The sequence below is a fragment of the Embiotoca jacksoni genome, unplaced genomic scaffold (genome assembly GCF_022577435.1).
Source record: "Embiotoca jacksoni isolate LCO1_2020_lvr unplaced genomic scaffold, fEmbJac1.0.p SCAF_33, whole genome shotgun sequence".
Taxonomy (NCBI): Eukaryota; Metazoa; Chordata; class Actinopteri; family Embiotocidae; genus Embiotoca; species Embiotoca jacksoni.
Genome location: NW_027185385.1, coordinates 1625972 through 1646223, shown reverse-complemented (window position 1 = coordinate 1646223; position 20252 = coordinate 1625972). Strand labels below are relative to the sequence as shown.

Sequence of the window (20252 nt, the reverse complement as noted above, 5' to 3'; positions counted from 1 at the left end):
TTCTCAAGTGTGAAAAACCTTCTGTAGAGCCATGTGACCGGGCAGCCTCTCACTCCATATATCACTCCATATATCAAACAGACTCAGACGTGCCGGGGCCTCAGCTACCTCGTCATCGTACCCCCCCTCCTCCGTCTCAATCACAAAGGTCCCCACATGAGGAATGGCCACCTCCACTGTTCGCTGGCCAGGGAACAGGTCAGGAGGAGGGGAGGGTGGAGGGGAAGGTGGAGGGCTGGTCTGGACCTCAGGCTGGAGGTGGGGTGGAGGGGGGGGAGACTGCAGAGAGAATGGGACAGATGAAACAGGAAGGATGGAGCACTGATGGACAGACAAGGAGTCATACACGTATACAGTGGTGTGAAAAAGTGTTTGCCTCCTTCCTGATTTCCAATTTTTTTGCATGTCTGTCACACTTAAATGTTTCAGATCATCAAACAAATTTAAATATTAGTCAAAGATAACACAAGTAAACACAAAATGCAGTTTTTAAATGAAGGTTTTTATTATTAAGGGAGAAAAACAATCCAAACCCACATGGCCCTGTGTGAAAAAGTGTTTGCCCCTCCTGTTAAAACATAACTTAACTGTGGTTTATCACACCTGAGTTCAATTTCTCGAGCCACACCCAGGCCTGATTACTGCCACACCTGTTCTCAATCCAGAAATCACTTCAATAGGACCTGCCTGACAAAGTGAAGGAGACCAGAAGATCCTCAAAAGATAGACATCATGCTGAGATCCAAAGAAATTCAGGAACAAATGAGAAAGAAAGTAATTGAGATCTATCAGTCTGGAAAAGGTTCTAAAGCCATTTCTAAAGCTTTGGGACTCCAGAGAACCACAGTGAGAACCATTATCCACAAATGGAGAAAACATGGAACAGTGGTGAACCTTCCCAGGAGCGGCCGGCCGACCAAAATTACCCCGAGAGAGCAGCGACGACTCATCCGAGAGGTCACAAAAGACCCCACGACAACATTAAAAGAACTGCAGGCCTCACTTGCCTCAGTTAAGGTCAGTGTTCATGACTCCACCATAAGAAAGAGACTCGGCAGAAATGGCTGCATGGCAGAGTTCCAAGACCAAAACCACTGCTGAGCAAAAACAACATTAAGACTCGTCTTGTTTTTGCCAGAAAACATCTTGATGATCCCCAAGACTTTTGGGAAAATACTCTGTGGACTGACGAGACCAAAGTTGAACTTTTTGGAAGGTGTGTGTCCCGTTACATCTGGAGTAAAAGTAACACCGCATTTCAGAAGAAGAACCTCATACCAACAGTAAAACATGGTGGTGGTAGTGTGATGGTCTGGGGCTGTTTTACTGCTTCAGGACCTGGAAGACTTGCTGTGATAAATGGAACCATGAATTCTACCGTCTACCAAAACATCCTGAAGGAGAACGTCCGGCCATCTGTTCGTGACCTCAAGCTGAAGCCAACTTGGGTTCTGCAGCAGGACGATGATCCAAAACACACCAGCAAGTCCACCTCTGAATGGATGAAGAAAAACAAAATGAAGACTTTGGAGTGGCCTCGTCAAAGTCCTGACCTGAATCCTCTTGAGATGCTGTGACATGACCTTAAAAAGGAGGTTGGTGCTGGAAAACCCTCCAATGTGGCTGAATTACAACAACTCTGTAAAGATGAGTGGGCCAACATTCCTCCACAGCTGGAAAAGACTCATTGGAAGTTATCACAAACGCTTGATTGCAGTTGTTGCTGCTGAGGGTGGTCCAACCAGTTATTAGGTTTAGGAGGAAACACTTTTTCACACAGGGCCATGTGGGTTTGGATTGTTTTTCTCCCTTCATAATAAAAACCTTCATTTAAAAACTGCATTTTGTGTTTACTTGTGTTATCTTTGACTAATATTTAAATTTGTTTGATGATCTGAAACATTTAAGTGACAAACATGCAAAAAAATAAGAAATCAGGAAGGAGGCAAACACTTTTTCACACCACTGTAGATAGAGAGAGTGAAAGAGAGAGCGAGAGTGAGTGAGTTTGACAGATCAACTTGATTCACCACGTGATGATGAAGGTTGAACGTGTAATAAGCATCAGATTGTGATGAAAGAATCCTTCATAATTATTCAATCATGTCTCTAAAAGATAAAACTATGTTTAGTGGCTGTAATCGTCCCTCGTGGAAGATCACGTCACTGTTTCAGTGGAAGAGATGAGCTCCACAGATCCTCACTTCCTGGTCGATGCAGAAACTCAGGAAGCAGAGGAAGTACTCAGCTGTTTGTACAACGCTGCACCACGTTCACCAGCTGCAGGGGAACCTGGTCTCTGAGGAACATGTTGGTTTATAAACTTCCCACTGAGGCTGAAAACGTCACTATGAGAGTAAAAGTGACTTCATCACTACAAACAACAACCTCCCAAACAAACCCAGCTCTCTGTCACCGCCGCGTTTCACATAAACGTACGTGGACCGCTCAGGTACATTCACCCAGCAATCAGCATCTTTTATTTATTTATTTTGTAATCAGTCCGAGAGAAAGTATCGATGAACAAGTGGACAATCTCCCTCGTTCTCCTTCACCTGTCAGTGTAACGGAGGGGGGACAGGCAGGGTTAAGCTCCGCCCCCAGTGAAACACACACAGAGATCAGAGGACAGAAACTAGCGCGACCGTCAACACTCTCACACAAAGCTGAAAAGAAACGGAGGCTCATAAATTAGGTAAATAATATAAATACAATATTTAATGTTGGGCCAGAGCTATAAAATAAAGGTGTCACTGAGTGAGTGAGAGATCAAAGTTTCAGGGTCCCAGTCGAAGGGAAAACATGAAATCTAATGAATACAATTGGGCCGGCAACAACTACTCCTAGATACTCAAGTCATGATAAATAAAAACCCGGGTAGACACACTTCAGCTGATTGATTATCATCATCATCATCATCATCAAATCATCAAACTGACGTGTATAAAGTGGGGACGGCAGCAGAGACCCCCCCACTGAGTCTTCTGGACATGTTTTACGTACGGCGTTCAGCAGGGCCTCGGGGCTCCTCTCCTGCTGCTCGGCGGCGGCCCTGAAGATGGCCCTCTCTGTGTCCTCCTGCAGGTGCTTGGAGTCGTTGGTGGGTGACGGCTGCTCCATGTACTCCGGCTCCTGCTGGGGGGCTGCAGGACAGGAACATCAGTGTCAGGCACAAACACATTTATTACAGCATTAAAGTTGACTTGGGTTCCATGACGGTATCCGTTTAAATTCTACACCCAGTAACAACTACTCCATTCACCACGCAGCGGCCACCATGATTCAGATGAAATACATTTAGCAGTCCCCGCAGGAAATCACAATCTTGCAATTGCAATAGTTAACGCAAGCAAACGAATCGGAGGAAGCCGGAGCACCCGGAGAGAACCCACGCAAGCACAGGGAGAACATGCAAACTCCGCACAGAAAGGCCCAGGACCGGATTCAAACCCGGAACCTTTTTGCTGTGAGGTGACAATGCTAACCACCGCACCACTGTGCTGCCCGTGTTGAACGTATTAACGATATAAAGTAAATCTTTTCAAACAAAACTGCCCTTATTAACAAAACTAACTCCTCATTTACAATCAGAGAGGCTCTGCTCCTGTTTTCATCTCCAAATAAAACTGGAGAAACAGGAAGTGACGTGGTTTGTGGGAAATGTGTTCTTCACATTAAAATGATGATTAAATGTTTGTGATCAAAGGAAGTGATTCCATATTACTGGATGTTAAATGAGTTTTCTCCACACGTCCAGTTGTCAGAGACGTCTCTTTGTTGGTTTCATCCAGCAGGTCTATGTGTTGAATGAACATGAATTAAACAGCATCTAAAGCTCTTATTTTGACAGCTGATGTCGTCCTTGTTTCTATATTCCAGTCACAGACGCTCTGTTCTGGAAACATACGCAGCTTTTAGGACCTTTTATCTCCACGGTCCTCTAAGTTCATTAAATAAATATAAAAAGATGAGAACTAAAATATTTCTGTGATGTGCAGCATGATTGTTATCACAAGAAGTAATTATACATATATTACTTTATCAGGTAGTTGTTAAAAAAAAAAAAATTCTTTCTGGACTTGCTTTTTTTTTGTAATTCCCACAATTTTATGCAAAAACCTCACTGAAAAGACAGAAGTCAGAAAATCTGCTGCAAAACCAAATATTCCCAATCACAAAAAAACTGCAAAATCCTGGAGGGACGCATTTAGTGTTGTGATATCGATGCAGAACATGAAGCGCACTTTTAAACTAGCAGTATAGTTTATATAGATGGAGGAATATTGTATACAGTCACGTGTTTTAAGGATGCTCAACGATATTTCAAGGTTATTCTCCTGTAAATCTCCGAGGAACATCAGATCTGTGTTTATCGTCCTACCAAGTATTGATTCTCTATCAAGTATTCTCGTCTGTATTCAGAGTGTCATGAAGATGACCTGCGTTGTCTGGAGGGCTGGACTCGATACTCATGGGCTGAGGGGAGGGAGAGGAGGTGGACGTGCTGGATGCTGCTGCTGCTGCCGCCAAGGCCAGCTTCTCCTGCTGGGCCTTGCGGGCCTGCAGCATGTCCCAGTCCTCAATCTCCTTGTCAAACAGCTCGTTGTCCTCCTTCACATACTGCTTCAGGTCTGGAGGCAGCTTGTCCATGCCGCTGAGGATCTGGCCGGTTTCCTTATCAAACTCCTCTGCAGGAGGAGCGGAAGGAACAACAAACATAATGTCAACAAAATGTCTGATAAGAAACACGACAGCTTATTAAATGTGTTTTTGAATCAGTTCTTCAGCTGAGAAATAAGCAGCAGGCTTTATCAGTAACTGGAGTCACGTTTGAGAAAAATGGTTGAACTACAAAACAGAGAGAGAAACCGACAAATGTTTGAATATGCATGTGTAATGGAGCACCGATGCCAGAAGTGGAGTCGCTGTTGTGCAATAAAGTAAAAAGATGAATCTTTATTATCCAAGTAATGTTTTAAATTCGTTTACCATCAAATGTGAATATATTCATGATCAAATTAAGGAGTGAGAGACTTATCAGGGGGCAAAGAGCAAAACTCAGATCACACATAAGAAAAGACAACAATGGATAATCACAGGTTATCAGCAGCATGTTTGTCTTCTAGAGAAAATGTATAATTTGATTTCTGTAAGAAGCATTTCCTCTTTGAGGAGGGATACTCCTTGTTGATCTCAGCACACACTGCAACTTTCCTGCTCATCAGGCTCGAGCTCCTTCCATGTGATTACAGGAGAAGCTGATTTTTAGAGATGCTGATGATCACATAACTTCTGCTGTACGCTGTCATTGTGCATTTTCAAAGTTTTATGCTTAATATTTGAAGAGGTTGCTGCAAACATTAGGTTGTACCTCAGCTAAGGAAACTTAACCACCAAGAAGCAACCAGCAGTGAGGTCGTTTGTGAACGTTATGAAGCCTTTACGCTGTAAAGTTCTACTGGAAGTTTAACATGTTAAGTACCATGAAATAACCTATGTTGTGATTAAGAGATGATGAGAGAAGTTGAATGGGAGTCTATGGAGCCGGAGGCTTTTTGGAGCCGACCTCTAGTGGCACTCGCTGGTATTGCAGCTGAAGACACTTCTGGATCAGAACCATTTTACAGACCTGAAGCTACGAACTCTTTTAGAAACGGTCTGTCGTAACCAGAAGAAGAAATTTCCCCTTGGGGATTAATAAAGTGAAATAAAATTTAAAAAAAAAAAAAAAAAAAAAAAAACCACTCAAGTTGAAATACATCCTTCTTTGTTTCAGCTGCACTTTCTGTTTTCACCTGCCTGCCACTGTATCATCTTGTGGCTTCTCAGCTGTGGGTGCAGCCCTTATGGATCAGCTTCGATTGTACATGTCACCCCTGTCCATGTGACCAAATGATCCCAGCAGCCTTACAATATAAGCTGCTAGTATCAATGAGCCACAGATAGTTTGCTCAACAAGGCCGATCAGCTGCAGGCTGACACTCATATGAGGATCACTTACTGAGGAACAAACAGGAAATGGTCACCCACCAAACAAAACACGTGAACACCACCACTGACTGGACATCAGTTCATTCTTACCCTCTATGAGAAATGGCTTCTTGTCATTGATGTACATGAGGCAGTAGGCGCTAGCGTTGCGGTAGCCTCCAAAGGAGTCCCTGACCAGCTCCTCCCAGGACGACTTGGTGACGGAAATGTCGTTGTACTTCATCCAGCAGCGCTGGTGTAGGTCGTAGATATAAGCCCAGTAGTGGCCGGCGTTGGCCTGGCCTTCGTGGACCAGCACCGCATGGAGCCGGTATGGAACCTGGAAAAATACAATGACGATTTTAAAAGCTGATAATAAAAAGGAAGCAGTCGATGTGTTGTTTTTTTGAGAGTTGCTCACCTGCATCATAGATTTGTCAGAGTACATCAGCTCAATGGTTCTGTGGATTCTGGTAATACTGCCCTGCAGGTCTGGTGGGAGGAGCATCACACAACATGTTAGCATGTGACGTACTGAAGGAATCAGCTGCGGACGGGAGGCACGTCCACGTACCTCGGGTGTCGTTTTCCACTTCACTCCTCCAGCGATGCAAGCAGCCCTCGAGCACCCTCAACTCCTCCTCGGTGATGTGGCGCGGGGCCGGGTGCATGGGCAGGTCGGGGGGTAGCCGGGACTGGGTGAAAGGCTTGTGAATGGGAACTCTCTGCTGCTGAGCTGCACTGGGACCTGAGGTGGGACCTGAAGCAGGGCTGGAGCTCTCTGGGGCAGGTAAGGAGTCCTGCTCAGCTGCGCTGCTGGGTGAGGAAACATATACAATATCAACTGAAGATATTTCAATAAAACCTGAATAAACAAGTGGCAAGATTCAAAGAATCTGATAGCAGCTATATGTAGTTCAAAATAATATCACAACAGAAGTTGAGATAATGCAGCTGCAGCACGAGCTCTGATCGAGGCCGACCGCAGACCCACAGTGCTGCATGCATGTCTGAATCAGGGTGTGTCTCATCTTAAGAAATGGTAAAAGGATTATTCAAATTAAACTCTTCAAATCACTATTTTATGATTTCCATCAAACATGTATGGAAAAAAAAAAAAATAATAAAAAATCTCTCGCCTCCTTGTCGTTATTTAAATTTAGAGCTGCCACGCTAGCAGCAGCTATGTGTTTTAGTAACTTGCCTGGGGGCCAACTGCTGTCCCGTCGTTCCACCGGGGGGCGCTGATGTGTCAATGTCCTCCACTGGGGAGGTACATACAGGCTTACTGGAGGCAAACTCCATGGCATACTGGAGGACATCTGCCAGAGGAAACCTCTTGGGGCCAGAGCCATAACTCAGATACCTGAGAGACCAGAGGGAAGGAAGTGAGAGTGTCACGGAGATGGAGGGAAGCAGAAGGACACAGAAATACTTGGAGAGGGTGAAGCGGCCTTGGAACAAAGCCCCAGTCAGAGTAAGGAAGGACTCTCTGGGCCGTCTACACAGCTCTGTGGGCCGGGGCTGAACACAGCTGGTGGTGTACCTCTCCAGTCGCTGCTGGAGCAGAGTCAGATGCTCCTTCAGCCTCCTGATCTCCTCCCTCTTGATCCTGGTTATTTCCCTGTTCCTGTCCATGTACCTAACAACACATAAGATATACAGGAGATGAATGACTAGTTCCAACAGAGACAAATCGACTCTAGAATAAAGTCCAGTGATAATGTTTCTATCACCTGTCCATGTAGAGCATGGAGGGGAACTCCAGCTTGTTGTGGATCTTCTCGGGTCGTCCGAGTGCTTGGTTGAACTCAAATCTTGACAGTTCAAAGGTCAACACAGGAGGAAGCTCTGTGAACCAGTGCTGAAAGAAAATTACATGTTGATGTTGACATTTATTCTGGTAAAGATTTTATTCCTTTAATGTTTCCAAAACATATTCAGCACAGCGTGTCAAACAGCAAAACTAGATTTCCATAAAACACTGAGAAGATCTGTACTGCTTGTCTGCATGTTATAGAGAAACAACGCGTGACAAATATCACACTTTAAATCTCAGGAGTCAGACCTTCATTTAAAAGAGCTTTTTTCACTGGGCTTTTACAAAACAGCAGGATTGACTGATTCTGTGAAACCATGTTGAAAATCTCTGGTTTTAAACATGTCGCTGATGAAATCGATCTTTTCTTTGTCACAGACAGGTGTAACATGTTGTTTCAGAGTCCATGCTTGAATCACTAATTCACTCTTATGATGGATCAATGTGCAGATTATTTTCTTGATTTATCCATTAGGGTTAGAACACCAAAGTAACGTCATTGAATGCTTTGTTTTGTTTTAAACACAAAGATGTTCAGTTTACTATTAAGAAACAATTTTTTTTTCTTCACATTTTAGAAGTCGGGTCAGAAAAATTTATGATTACATTTGTAAACAAACATTTTGTCTTTCTTATGTGGTTTTGCACACAGAATCCAAATAGGTTTTTCACTCACAGCACTGTGGTTTCAGTATTCTCATGAAGCAGCAGCAGCCAGGCAGGTGGAGCCGGCTGACTGCTGCTGGCAGTAGGGAGGGGTGTCCATGAGGCCAAATACGGGTGAAAATCACACACCTCTACCTTTTAGAAGTACGTCTGTACACAGTTTAAGTGTTATAAGAGATTTATTTATGAATGAGATACATGCCTGCTGTGCCTGACAGAATATAATTCTACAAACTGTTTTGAATTTAATGTAAAAAGTACTATAAATGTCCTATTTTACCTTTAAAACAGCTGCTCATTATTTTATGTGAATCAACGAATCAATTAATTGAATAATAATTACAGCTCTAATCAGAGACTTGGAGGGAAAATAACAATTCGAATCATCCCCTTGACCTATATGAATATGATGCTATAAATGAAAGCCTTTGTTTAAAGTACGTAAAGTCAGTCTTTCCCTGCATTGATTGATTCAGATCATATTCATCTCAGATTAAATACACACACTGTGATGTCATCACCAGACTAACGGTGGGTTTTGCCCCTCGGCTGATGACAGCACCGGGGGAACCCTGTCGTCCTGTATGATGTGGGCGGAGCCGTCTCTCAGGCTGCGTCCCGAGCTGCTGGTTGGTGCTTTTCCAGAAGGCTGGGTGCCGTACCCGTCTGCCTACTGGTAATTAGCTGCTCCTAGTTGTTTAGGGACAGTGTAGTTCAGGCTACGGCTAAGCAGAGGTCAAACCCGGAATAGCACAGATGTCACGTAAGGGCGAAGAGGTCAGGCCTTCGGAGAGGATCCACCACATGATCTCAAACTATTCAACCTGATTGTCTTCTCGGTGCCACTGACGGGGGCTGACAGGCGTCGGTGTGAGGTCACAATAAAATGAATGTGACTCTCCAAATCGCTTGGAGTGTAAAAAACACATTTATTCAGTTATTTTGATAAATAAATGTAAAGCAAATGTTTCAAAGCCAAGTACCTTAATTGTGTTATGATTTAATGAGATAGGTTGAATATTAAGAGAAGACAGAGAGCATATTTATATGAAGTGGACACATCACCTCTGTGTTGGTTGTTTTCTATGCATGAAGCACTTTGAAATACTGGTTTAGGAAGGGACTCTTTATATCAAATTATTATATTATATAAGGGTCGAAGGATTAATGTCTGCAATTAATGTTTGCAGTTGAGGACTCAAAAATCCTCAGTTTTTGAAGGAGATCTCGGTAAAATATACAATGAAATAATAGAAGTTCTTTTTCCTACTGAAAGCAGGACTAAAAATAACTGAAGGCCATTTGACCGTGATGAAGAGTTGAACATTGGTGTCACAGTGTGTACAGCATTTCTAGAAAATATTATTTTCCTTTTGTACAATTTACCAAAATCTCCATCAAACTTGCTGCAGCAGTTGGATGTGAACAGCGTGATGGGCGTGCGTTGCACTGACCTCCTGTCCAGACCGCGCTGAGTTCTCCGCCGAGTGCAGCGACTCGATCTCGCCCTCGATCATCGCCGCCTCCAGACACTCGTGGAGGTCCTTGAAGCCGTTCACCTGGAGCGGGTACTGTCCAAACATCTCTGTGTTCTCAAATTTTTTACCTGTGGAATCACAATTGTACAACAAACACACATGGATGAGCACTTGTTCAGTCATTCATGTTCACTTAGCTGAAGGTGAAGTGTCGTCAGCATGTGGGAGAGGAAGAGAGGGAACGTGACAGCCATCATATCATGTGTGTCAGTCAGTGCTGTGACGGGTGTTTAAAAGGCAGAGAGCTTGAAAGAAAAGACATTTTACACTCAAATGCATCCGAGCTCATTTTCACGTGTTCAGCAGTCAGTCATTCATCATGACTACTTAAAACAGCTGCACGGAGCTCTGTGCTCCAACTACTGATGAGACCCCCCCCGCCCCCTCCCCCACCGCCCCAAAAAAACAGAGGAGAAGAGGGTCTGCTGGCGGACATGCATATGAGGCATTAAGGTCATTTTGTGAGCAGCAGAGTCCACTGGCCCAGCTTCTGGTGGCTGTGGGACAGTATTGTCATGCATAATAAGCGCAATGTCAATCAGCCGTCAAGGTCTTCCACAATCAATGCAGCCGCTCTTCTCTTTTAGATGGACCACATCTCATTAAGACAAGGTCACCTTTCATTACTAGGGGCAAGGACTTGCTCGCTTTCTGGCTGTTGCAATCAGACCACGCTAATGCCTCCCTTCTCTGTTATTCTCCGGCTGCTCCCCACTTCTGCTCTTTATTGGTGTAAATTAAACACCTCATCTCACCTTCCAGGACGCCCACAGCAAGAAAGCGGCCATAGAAAAGCTCCACCATGGGGTTCTTTGGCTTCTCACCCTCCCTGGAAGAAAAGATTGCCTCAAAATAGACGCCACAGCTGTTTATGCTGCATGTAAACATTGTACACAATGCTTTAAAATATGCCTCCTGGTAACACCAACAGGCCTGCGTCTGTCCTACTTCATGTCCAATCTTTCCACAGTGACTAATCAGCTGACGTTACCTGTCTTCCTCAGCCTTCATCTGGAAGGCATCCTCCAGCCAGTCCAGCAGCTTGTGGGTGAACTCACTCACATCCTGCTGTTGAACGAAACACACACACACACACACACAGGATGGACAAATCACCAGTTACAGGACTGCCTTCAGGACACGGAGGTCACAGTCAAACTACACGACACAAGAACAGTGCAGTCAGTCACATCAGTGTCATGTCTGTCATCTGCTCACATAGACGAGCTTTGGATACGACATGACCTGTCTCAGAGGAGGGGTTCACGCATTGATGAACTTCAAAGGCAACCTGCAGGCCCTGAGGCCACTCCCATAGACATCAATGCAGGTTAACATCTATCTAACCTGAGTAACAGAGCCCAGACCTGACTGATGGGTCACAGAGGCCAGAGGGCCGACCCCACTTAGCCTTGCGGAGACTCCGTCTCAGAGTCAATGCTTATGTAAGGAGACGAACTGAACAGTGCCACACAGTTAGACACGTGCACGTCACATTAACGGAGGACGTGCGCACACGGCTTGTTTCTCAGGTGGAACAGTATATTTCTATTGCTTTAGTTTAATAGAGTTAACGAAACAATTCTGTAATTTTCAACAGCTGTTTACGATTATTGATCTGAAGTGTGATTGTCCAACTTCGGTCACAACACCTTCCTGCAAAGCTTTTTTAAGAAATGAGGGTTTCTGTCTAATAACACGCTACAGGGCTTTTAATTTGAAATAAAACAGGAAGTGTTTGTAATACCACATAACTTTGACAGCACCAACGGCAGCAGATCATAGCAAGGCTTCAGGTTGATGTCATGAATATATTAATACATGTCAAACGAAATTATAATAAATGTGACCATTCTATTAGTTTTGTATTTTTTTGTCTCTCTTGAATGAGACACTTCAGATCTTTAAATCCTCCAAACATGTAAATGAACTTCAACCAGATCACGAAAACTGAACATTTCATTTCCTTACTTGAAGAAAAAAAAGTGGCAGAGCGCCGTTCAGGTCAATCCATTTTTTATTTATTTTTTACAAAGTTCAAAAGAAGTGATGTCAGTTTGAGTCTGAAAAGCCAATAATAGATGAGAGGTTAAAATGTCTCGGATTTGATAGAGCTGAGTCAGCAGAACAACCAGGAAACTGAGCAGTGAAGCCTGTGACTGAGTGGGCAAGAAAAAAAACAGGAGAATATAGGGTTTTAAGTATTATAAATGCAAAAAGGAAAAGGTTGATCTCTCTCCTGTGTACATCAGTGACGTCTTTAATGAACAGCAGCCAGTCTAAGTGAACGTTAGTGTTATTTAAGCAAGTTACGGCAGAACGAGGTTTACCTGCTGCGACTCGGTGGACTTGAAGGCGTCTTTGAGGATTTCTACAGCTCGTGATGGATCCACGTATTTCCTCTTGGACCCCACCATGAGGGAGAACAGGTTCCTCAGCTCCCGCATGAAGGGCAGGTTCCTGTGCTCCTGGTCAGAACAGCACAATCAGTGTTAACTATTCAGTGAATCAAACTTCATGAGTCCAATCAGACTTCCTCATCTCAGAGTGTTGTAGTAAAGGTCTCAGGTACGGTGGTGTGAAAAAGTGTTTGCCTCCTTCCTGATTTCCAATTTTTTTGCATGTCTGTCACACTTAAATGTTTCAGATCATCAAACAAATTTAAATATTAGTCAAAGATAACACAAGTAAACACAAAATGCAGTTTTTAAATGAAGGTTTTTATTATGAAGGGAGAAAAACAATCCAAACCCACATTGCCCTGTGTGAAAAAGTGTTTCCCCCTCCTGTTAAAACATAACTTAACTGTGGTTTATCACACCTGAGTTCAATTTCTCGAGCCACACCCAGGCCTGATTACTGCCACACCTGTTCTCAATCCAGAAATCACTTCAATAGGACCTGCCTGACAAAGTGAAGGAGACCAGAAGATCCTCAAAAGATAGACATCATGCCGAGATCCAAAGAAATTCAGGAACAAATGAGAAAGAAAGTAATTGAGATCTATCAGTCTGGAAAAGGTTCTAAAGCCATTTCTAAAGCTTTGGGACTCCAGAGAACCACAGTGAGAACCATTATCCACAAATGGAGAAAACATGGAACAGTGGTGAACCTTCCCAGGAGCGGCCGGCCGACCAAAATTACCCCGAGAGAGCAGTGACGACTCATCCGAGACGTCACAAAAGACCCCACGACAACATCCAAAGAACTGCAGGCCTCACTTGCCTCAGTTCAGGTCAGTGTTCATGACTCCACCAGAAGAAAGAGACTCGGCAGAAATGGCTGCATGGCAGAGTTCCCAGACCAAAACCACCGCTGAGCAAAAAGAACATTAAGGCTCGTCTCATTTTTGCCAGAAAACATCTTGATGATCCCCGAGACTTTTGGGAAAATACTCTGTGGACTGACGAGACCAAAGTTGAACTTTTTGGAAGGTGTGTGTCCCGTTACATCTGGCGTAAAAGTAACACCGCATTTCAGAAGAAGAACCTCATACCAACAGTAAAACATGGTGGTGGTAGTGTGATGGTCTGGGGCTGTTTTGCTGCTTCAGGACCTGGAAGACTTGCTGTGATAAATGGAACCATGAATTCTACCGTCTACCAAAACATCCTGAAGGAGAACGTCCGGCCGTCTGTTCGTGACCTCAAGCTGAAGCCAACTTGGGTTCTGCAGCAGGACAATGATCCAAAACACACCAGCAAGTTCACCTCTGAATGGATGAAGAAAAACAAAATGAAGACTTTGGAGTGGCCTCGTCAAAGTCCTGACCTGAATCCTATTGAGATGCTGTGGCATGACCTTAAAAAGGAGGTTGGTGCTGGAAAACCCTCCAATGTGGCTGAATTACAACAACTCTGTAAAGATGAGTGGGCCAACATTCCTCCACAGCTGGAAAAGACTCATTGGAAGTTATCACAAACGCTTGATTGCAGTTGTTGCTGCTGAGGGTGGCCCAACCAGTTATTAGGTTTAGGGGGAAACACTTTTTCACACAGGGCCATGTGGGTTTAGATTGTTTTTCTCCCTTCATAATAAAAACCTTCATTTAAAAACTGCATTTTGTGTTTACTTGTGTTATCTTTGACTAATATTTAAATTTGTTTGATGATCTGAAACATTTAAGTGACAAACATGCAAAAAAATAAGAAATCAGGAAGAGGGCAAACACTTTTTCACACCACTATGTATTCAGCCTTTTAGATGAATCAATTATTAATTTAGTAACTACTGCAGCTAGGGCTCTTTTAGTGAAGGTATTTAAGTAGTGATTATGAAGATGTGCCATAAGGTCTCAAAAACGATAACAAGGAAGTGGGGCAGCCATATGTAGGAGAAAACGATTCCTGCTTTAAATGCTAAGCATTCTCAATTTTCTCCTTCATGTTTGTGTTCTTCCCAGATTTCCCCTTTTTTATATCTAAATTAATTCAATAATATAATGTACTCAGGCATGGTACCTCTTCACAGACACATCTCTGAACTGTTTATTAAATATGATGTCACCCACATGCAGCACCTGTAACACACCTGTAACCGGTTCATCAGTTTGATTTGAAGCCACATGACCATGAAGGACTTGGCTGCTGTGTTAACGGTCATGTATATTATTTTCTTATTCAAATGCACCTCACATTTGAGGCTATTTTGTAAAAACAAGTTTTACTGTAATCTTCAAATGCAGCTTCGTGACATTATGGCGGTTAGATACGGCGGTGTTCAGACTTAGTAGAGTATAATAAAGACATGTTTGTCTGCGCTGGTGGAGTCTGGGATGTTGATGTAAAGATTAGATGGTAACTCTCGCAGTCTCACACGGCTGAAGTAAAAGGTCAGTGATTAGAAGCGAGGGAACGGAGATGAAGAGATGACTGCACCAAACCACACTCCCGCAGCAGAGGCTTAGAGCAGATTAGCAGCAGGCTGCTAACCCTGTGGTGAGCACTCTGCCGGGAAGAGATGGGAAACAAAAGCCTGCTGAGAACTACGCTGTCCGTGTGGCTTGACAAATTTAAGTGTCTCAATCTGGAAACCTCTCGGATTAATCATAGCACGCGCTCTCTGCATGTTGATTTCTGTCCTGGTGGATAAATCAGGCTCCATTAAAACACTTCACACCAGTTGGCACTACTTGTAGCTCACTAGCAGTGACTTAAGTGAAGTGTCGGGGGCAAAATGATAAGCTGCAGTGACCACAGGGCACGAGCACACATCTGCTGAAGGGTGGCGCACATCTCTAAGAAGGTCAGAGCCTCCCAGCTGAAGCACTGCTCGCTGTGAACGGCTGTAGAGGAGTTGCTCTTATAAACAGCAGATGTAAGCAGGGCAGATGTGAGGCTGAAAACCCTTGGAAGACATCACACACTGACGCGGTTAATGCAGCTTCACCTTCACCTGTCTCACCTTCTGGTTGCGAGGCAGGTCGTGGACTCTGGCTGGTGGAGAGTAGTGGAGCACCAGCCTCTGGAACTCCAGCAGGTTGAACAGAGACTATGGGTCAAAGAGGGACGAGGACTCGTTAGAGACACCAAGTGAGACGACAGCCACATTCATTGATTCATTCCAGAGAAAAACCGTGATTCAATGGACTGGAAAGTGTTGAGTGTCTTCATGTACTGTCCTAACATACATTTAGGCCTTTCACAAAGTGTGATGCTGAAATACGGTTTCAACTTTTTTTGAATTATTTACGCTCTTTGGTGAATTTGACATGCGTGCTTGTCAGTCACTTTGTGCACATTTTCAACATTTTCCTCACTAGTATGACAAATGTTTTTCATGGAAAGCCAACGATCTCTAAAATTCAGAAGGCGGTTCAAAGGGTTCTGACATTTTCTCTGTTGCACAATTTCTCCACAGACAAAGACAGAGGGCAAACATCACATGTTGTATCAGACTCAAGAGGGGCGGAGCTTCACTGTCCGAGAATGAAGCAGGATTGTGAGGTCAGGAGACACCAGCTGGGTTTTCTTTGTGTCACCGTGAATTCGTCCCCCAGAGTCAAGCTGTCAACAGAGTTCCACTGGGACCTTCTGAGGGAAAACATTCACTGTGAACCACCTGAACTGTGGCGCCATGGCAACAGGCTTCACCAACATGACAACGTGCCCCTCAGTGCGTTGAAAACCGGCCAGTTTCTTCCCTCCCTCGTCACCCCCCCCCCCCCACTCGCCGGATTTGACTTCCTGCGACTTCTGTTCCCTAAAAATGTGACAAACTTAGATGTGCAATTTTAGGTTCATGGAAAATTGCAGTGCCAGACCAGCGCTCACAAAACATGTGTCTCAGGTGCTGATGTTGACTTTGAATACCTGCTCACAGAGGTCATAGCTTCCACTTGCACAACAGGAGAAGTCCCGCAACTTTTCGATTGCCCCTCGTACATTAAAACTTCCCCTGTTTTAACCACAAACCCCTCAAAGCCAAACATGCTTCTGCCAGTACAGAAATTGAAGATAAATCAAACATAAATAAATACTGTGATCACGTTGTTGAAACAGCTGGAGCACATGAAGGAAAGTAAGAAAATGAGCAAAAACCCATTAGAGAACGTTTATTCAAATAAATAAGAAGCAAGATTAGTTTAATCATCAGAATATTAGACCTGGTTTGGTGTGATTGTTTACATGCAATATAACTGCACACCCACAATGTTCAGCACAGAGACAGAAATAACTCGTGACTTCAACTTAAGGCCCTGTTGGCCAACGTCTCCACGTGAAAGTGAAGTGATATTGTATTTGGTAAAGAGAAACTTGTTTACTGGTGTTGGTCTGAGGACAGCTGGGTCGGGTTGAAGCAGCGCCCTCCTCTCAGCGGGGGGTAACATGACACAGGAGCCCAGCACCATGTGACGGGGTATCCAGTGTTCATCTGCCATATTTCAGCTCAGATCACATTCTACCACCGACTTCAGCACCACACAACAAAGTCTTTGTGGCAGCTGCGCCAACAGTTTACAGCGTTTCTACCATTTTGCAGTATGTAAACATTTAGATGGTTCTCATCCACAAAAACTGCAGCAGATTAAAGCATTGGTTTCTACATCATTACAATTAAATGGAACCAATAGGGAGGCATTAAAAAGAACAATTTGCCACTTTTTATGAGAATGTCTAATCAATGTTGACCGTAAATGGAGTCAATTGAGGCAATAAATTCCTCAATAAATTCTCTGCGTCTTCGAGAAGCAGCTGCTCAAGCTGATGTTCGACTGGCAGCTGCTCTGTCATGTGACGTGTACATTTGGTGGTGTTGGTCGAAGAATTAAAGGCCACCTGAGCTGTTTAAACAGCCAGGGGGCGCTCTACACTCAAAACAAAACTCAATCCCGTTCTGTCCTAGGCAGCTACCATTTTACAGTGTTTCAGCTGCCGTTCTTTATTTCAGTATGTGGACGAGGAAACACAGCAGAGAGAAGTTCATCTGCATCAGCTGTGTAACATGGTGGGTTTGTGTTTCCAACAGCAGCTTATCAGCAAATCAATTATCTTCTTACACGTCTTTTGTTCTCTGCAGAGAATATAGTCTGGCTTCTTGTGGTTTTATTCTATTCTGAGTTGGTGCTACGAGAGGAGGGATTTGGCAAAGGGAACCACAGGTTTGGGGGTTCGGTGTCAGAAGCTCACATGCAATGCATCCTGGGACATGTAGGCTTTGCCAGCACAGCTTGTTTGCAGGAGAACTCAGAAAAACTGAGCGTTCTCAGTCAATACAGAAGCAATAAGGAATTTATGGTTTCACCTAACAGTTCAGATAATCGCTCCTGCAGTTTCCTGTCCCTGAAGGTTGCACCAACTTCTGATATTTCTTTCAATATTGCTGATAGAGTACAGATACTTTGGTCAAAAGCTTTTCGTGTTTTAAAAAATGAAATGATAAACTATGTACGCATCCCCTTCAAATACACTGTAGCTCCAACTGGAGGAAGTGAGTTTACTGAGACTTGATGTTACACGTCCAGAACCAGTTTAAAGTTCAGACACCTTCTCATTCAATGTTTCTCTTATTCTTATTTTCTTCTACACTGTAGATTAATGTTGAAGAAATCCAAGTTATGAAGGAACACGTGTAATAATGTGGTAAACACACACACCTGTGCATATATGTGTGCGTATGTGTGCGTGCGTGTGCGTGTATGTGTGCGTGTGTACTTGTGCGTGTCTGTGTCTGTGTGTGTGTGTCTGTATATGTGTGTGTGTCTGTATATGTGCGTGTGTGTGTAAACAACTACAGACCGTCTCTCTTCTTCCCTTTCTTTCTAAAACTCTGGAGCGAGCTATCTTCAACCAACTCTCCTCCTATCTCCACCATAATAACCTTCTTGACCACCAGTCTGGTTTCAACAGACCATTCAACAGAGACGGTCCTCCTTCTGTCTCTGAGCAGCTTCACACTGCTAGAGCAGCCTCTCTGTCCTCTGTCCTGATCCTTCAAGACCTTCTGCTGCATTGGACAGTGAACCACCAGATCCTTCTTTCCTCCTTCAGGACCTCGGTGTCTCTCTGCTCTCTCCCTGTTCTCATCCTACCTCAACGACCTCACCTACCGGGTAACTTGGATCTGTGTCTGAACCTTGTCCTCTCACTACTGGTGTCCCTCAAGGCTCCGTCCCGGGTCCCCTCCTCTTCTCTCTGTACACCAACTCTCTCGGCTCTGTTGTTCACTCGCATGTCTTTTCCTACCACAGCTATGCTGATGACACCCAACTGATCCTCTCTTTTCCAGATCTGAAACACAGGTAGCAGCATGAATCTCTGCCTGTCTGACTGACATCTCTCAGTGGATGTCCTCACACCACCTGGAAATCAACCTCCACAAGACCGACCTGCTCTTCCTTCCAGAGAAAGACTGTCCCACCCTCGACCTGACTACTACCTTCAACAACTCTGTTATCTCGACCCTGACTGATAAGAACCTCGGAGACACTCGACAGTCAACTCTCTCTTACTGCCAACATCACTGCAACGACGCGTTCCTGTAGATACATGCTGCACAACATCAGGAGAATACGTCCTCTTCTCACTCAGAAGGAGGTGCAGGTTCTGGTCCAGGTTCTGGTCCAGGTTCTGGTCATCTCACGTCTGGACTACTGTAACTCCCTCCTGGCAGGTCTACCTGTTAGTACCATCTGACCTCTGCAGCTCATCCAGAATGCCGCAGCTCAACTGGTCTTTAACCTCCTAAATACACTCACACTACTCCGCTCCTCCTCCTCCTCCTCCTCCTCCTCCTCCTCCTCCTCTGTCCTGGCTCCTAAATGGTAGAATGAGCTCCCCACCGACATCAGGACAGCAGAAACTCTGAACATCTTCCACCACAAACTAAAAACACACCTCTTCAGACTTTATCTTGAACAGTAGAACTTTAGTATCTTAAAATAGAACTTACTGATAGAATTTTGTAGTTTGTCTTTCTGGAAGAAATTATATTTTCTTGATTGTTGTTGTTCTGGTTTGAACCCTCATGGTTGAAATGAACTTATTGTAAGTAGCTTTGGATAAAAGAGTCAGATAAATGTATGTGTGTGTGTGTGTGTGTGTGTGTGTGTGTGTGTGTGTGTGTGTGTCCATCCACCTGTATGACAGCACTGAACCAGCAGGTATTGCCGACGTTCTTCAGCCCTACAGGGCAGCTGTCGATCCTCTTCCTGTCATGAGGGTTGGGTGAGTCGCTCCACACCTCAGTGTGGGTCCGCTTCAGACTCGCCTTGTTCTCGGCGATGCTCGCCTCCAAAACCCTAAAACACCAAAAACAAAATGAAGGCACAACATAAAAAAAAATTATAATAAATGCTACAAAAAAAAACCCCAAAGATTGTCTACAATTGAACTTCTAATAAGAGCTTCTCATTGAAACTGTATTTGAGGGTTCAGGATTATTGTTTCTAAATGCGTCTCTGACCGGCTCAACAAATTAAAGTGCTATTTTCAAACCTCTTTCACCTTTTGCTTGATCTTTTTTCAAAATGAAATACAGTTCAAAAGCACAGAAATGTCGACACGGAGACATTAGCAGGTCACACGTCGACGTTCATTTCATTTCACGCTGACTGGGGTTAAATTGAACTTAAATTCAGGGTTGTGATTAAAATGTTACGTCTGTAAGGCTTGTTTTTATCTCCCTGTAAAGAAATAATGAATTAATCACATTTGCTAAAGCAAAGGAGCATCAGGGATGGTTTTCTGGTGGACAAAAGGAAAAGCAAGACTCTCATTATTACTCCTCTGAAATGTGTGATGCTCAGATGACATTAGACC

The 20252-nt window shown here is 44.0% G+C and overlaps 1 protein-coding gene across 3 annotated transcripts in view; it reads right to left on the bottom strand.

Annotated features, from left to right (window-relative positions):
• usp25 (ubiquitin specific peptidase 25) overlaps positions 1–20252 on the bottom strand; it is a 35982-nt gene that overhangs the window by 8146 nt on the left and 7584 nt on the right. For 2 of the 3 annotated variants that reach the window (XM_069165156.1, XM_069165157.1), the window contains exons 5-19: positions 19570–19732; positions 15397–15483; positions 12324–12461; positions 10985–11061; positions 10749–10822; positions 9910–10061; positions 7707–7834; positions 7517–7612; positions 7175–7336; positions 6545–6786; positions 6392–6462; positions 6082–6310; positions 4440–4688; positions 3004–3143; positions 109–279 (exon numbers count right to left, since the gene is read on the bottom strand). In XM_069165156.1, coding sequence (XP_069021257.1) covers positions 109–279; positions 3004–3143; positions 4440–4688; positions 6082–6310; positions 6392–6462; positions 6545–6786; positions 7175–7336; positions 7517–7612; positions 7707–7834; positions 9910–10061; positions 10749–10822; positions 10985–11061; positions 12324–12461; positions 15397–15483; positions 19570–19732 — 2179 coding nt within the window. The remainder of the gene's footprint in view (positions 1–108; positions 280–3003; positions 3144–4439; positions 4689–6081; positions 6311–6391; positions 6463–6544; positions 6787–7174; positions 7337–7516; positions 7613–7706; positions 7835–9909; positions 10062–10748; positions 10823–10984; positions 11062–12323; positions 12462–15396; positions 15484–19569; positions 19733–20252) is intronic. The other variant, XM_069165158.1, reaches the window with a different exon arrangement.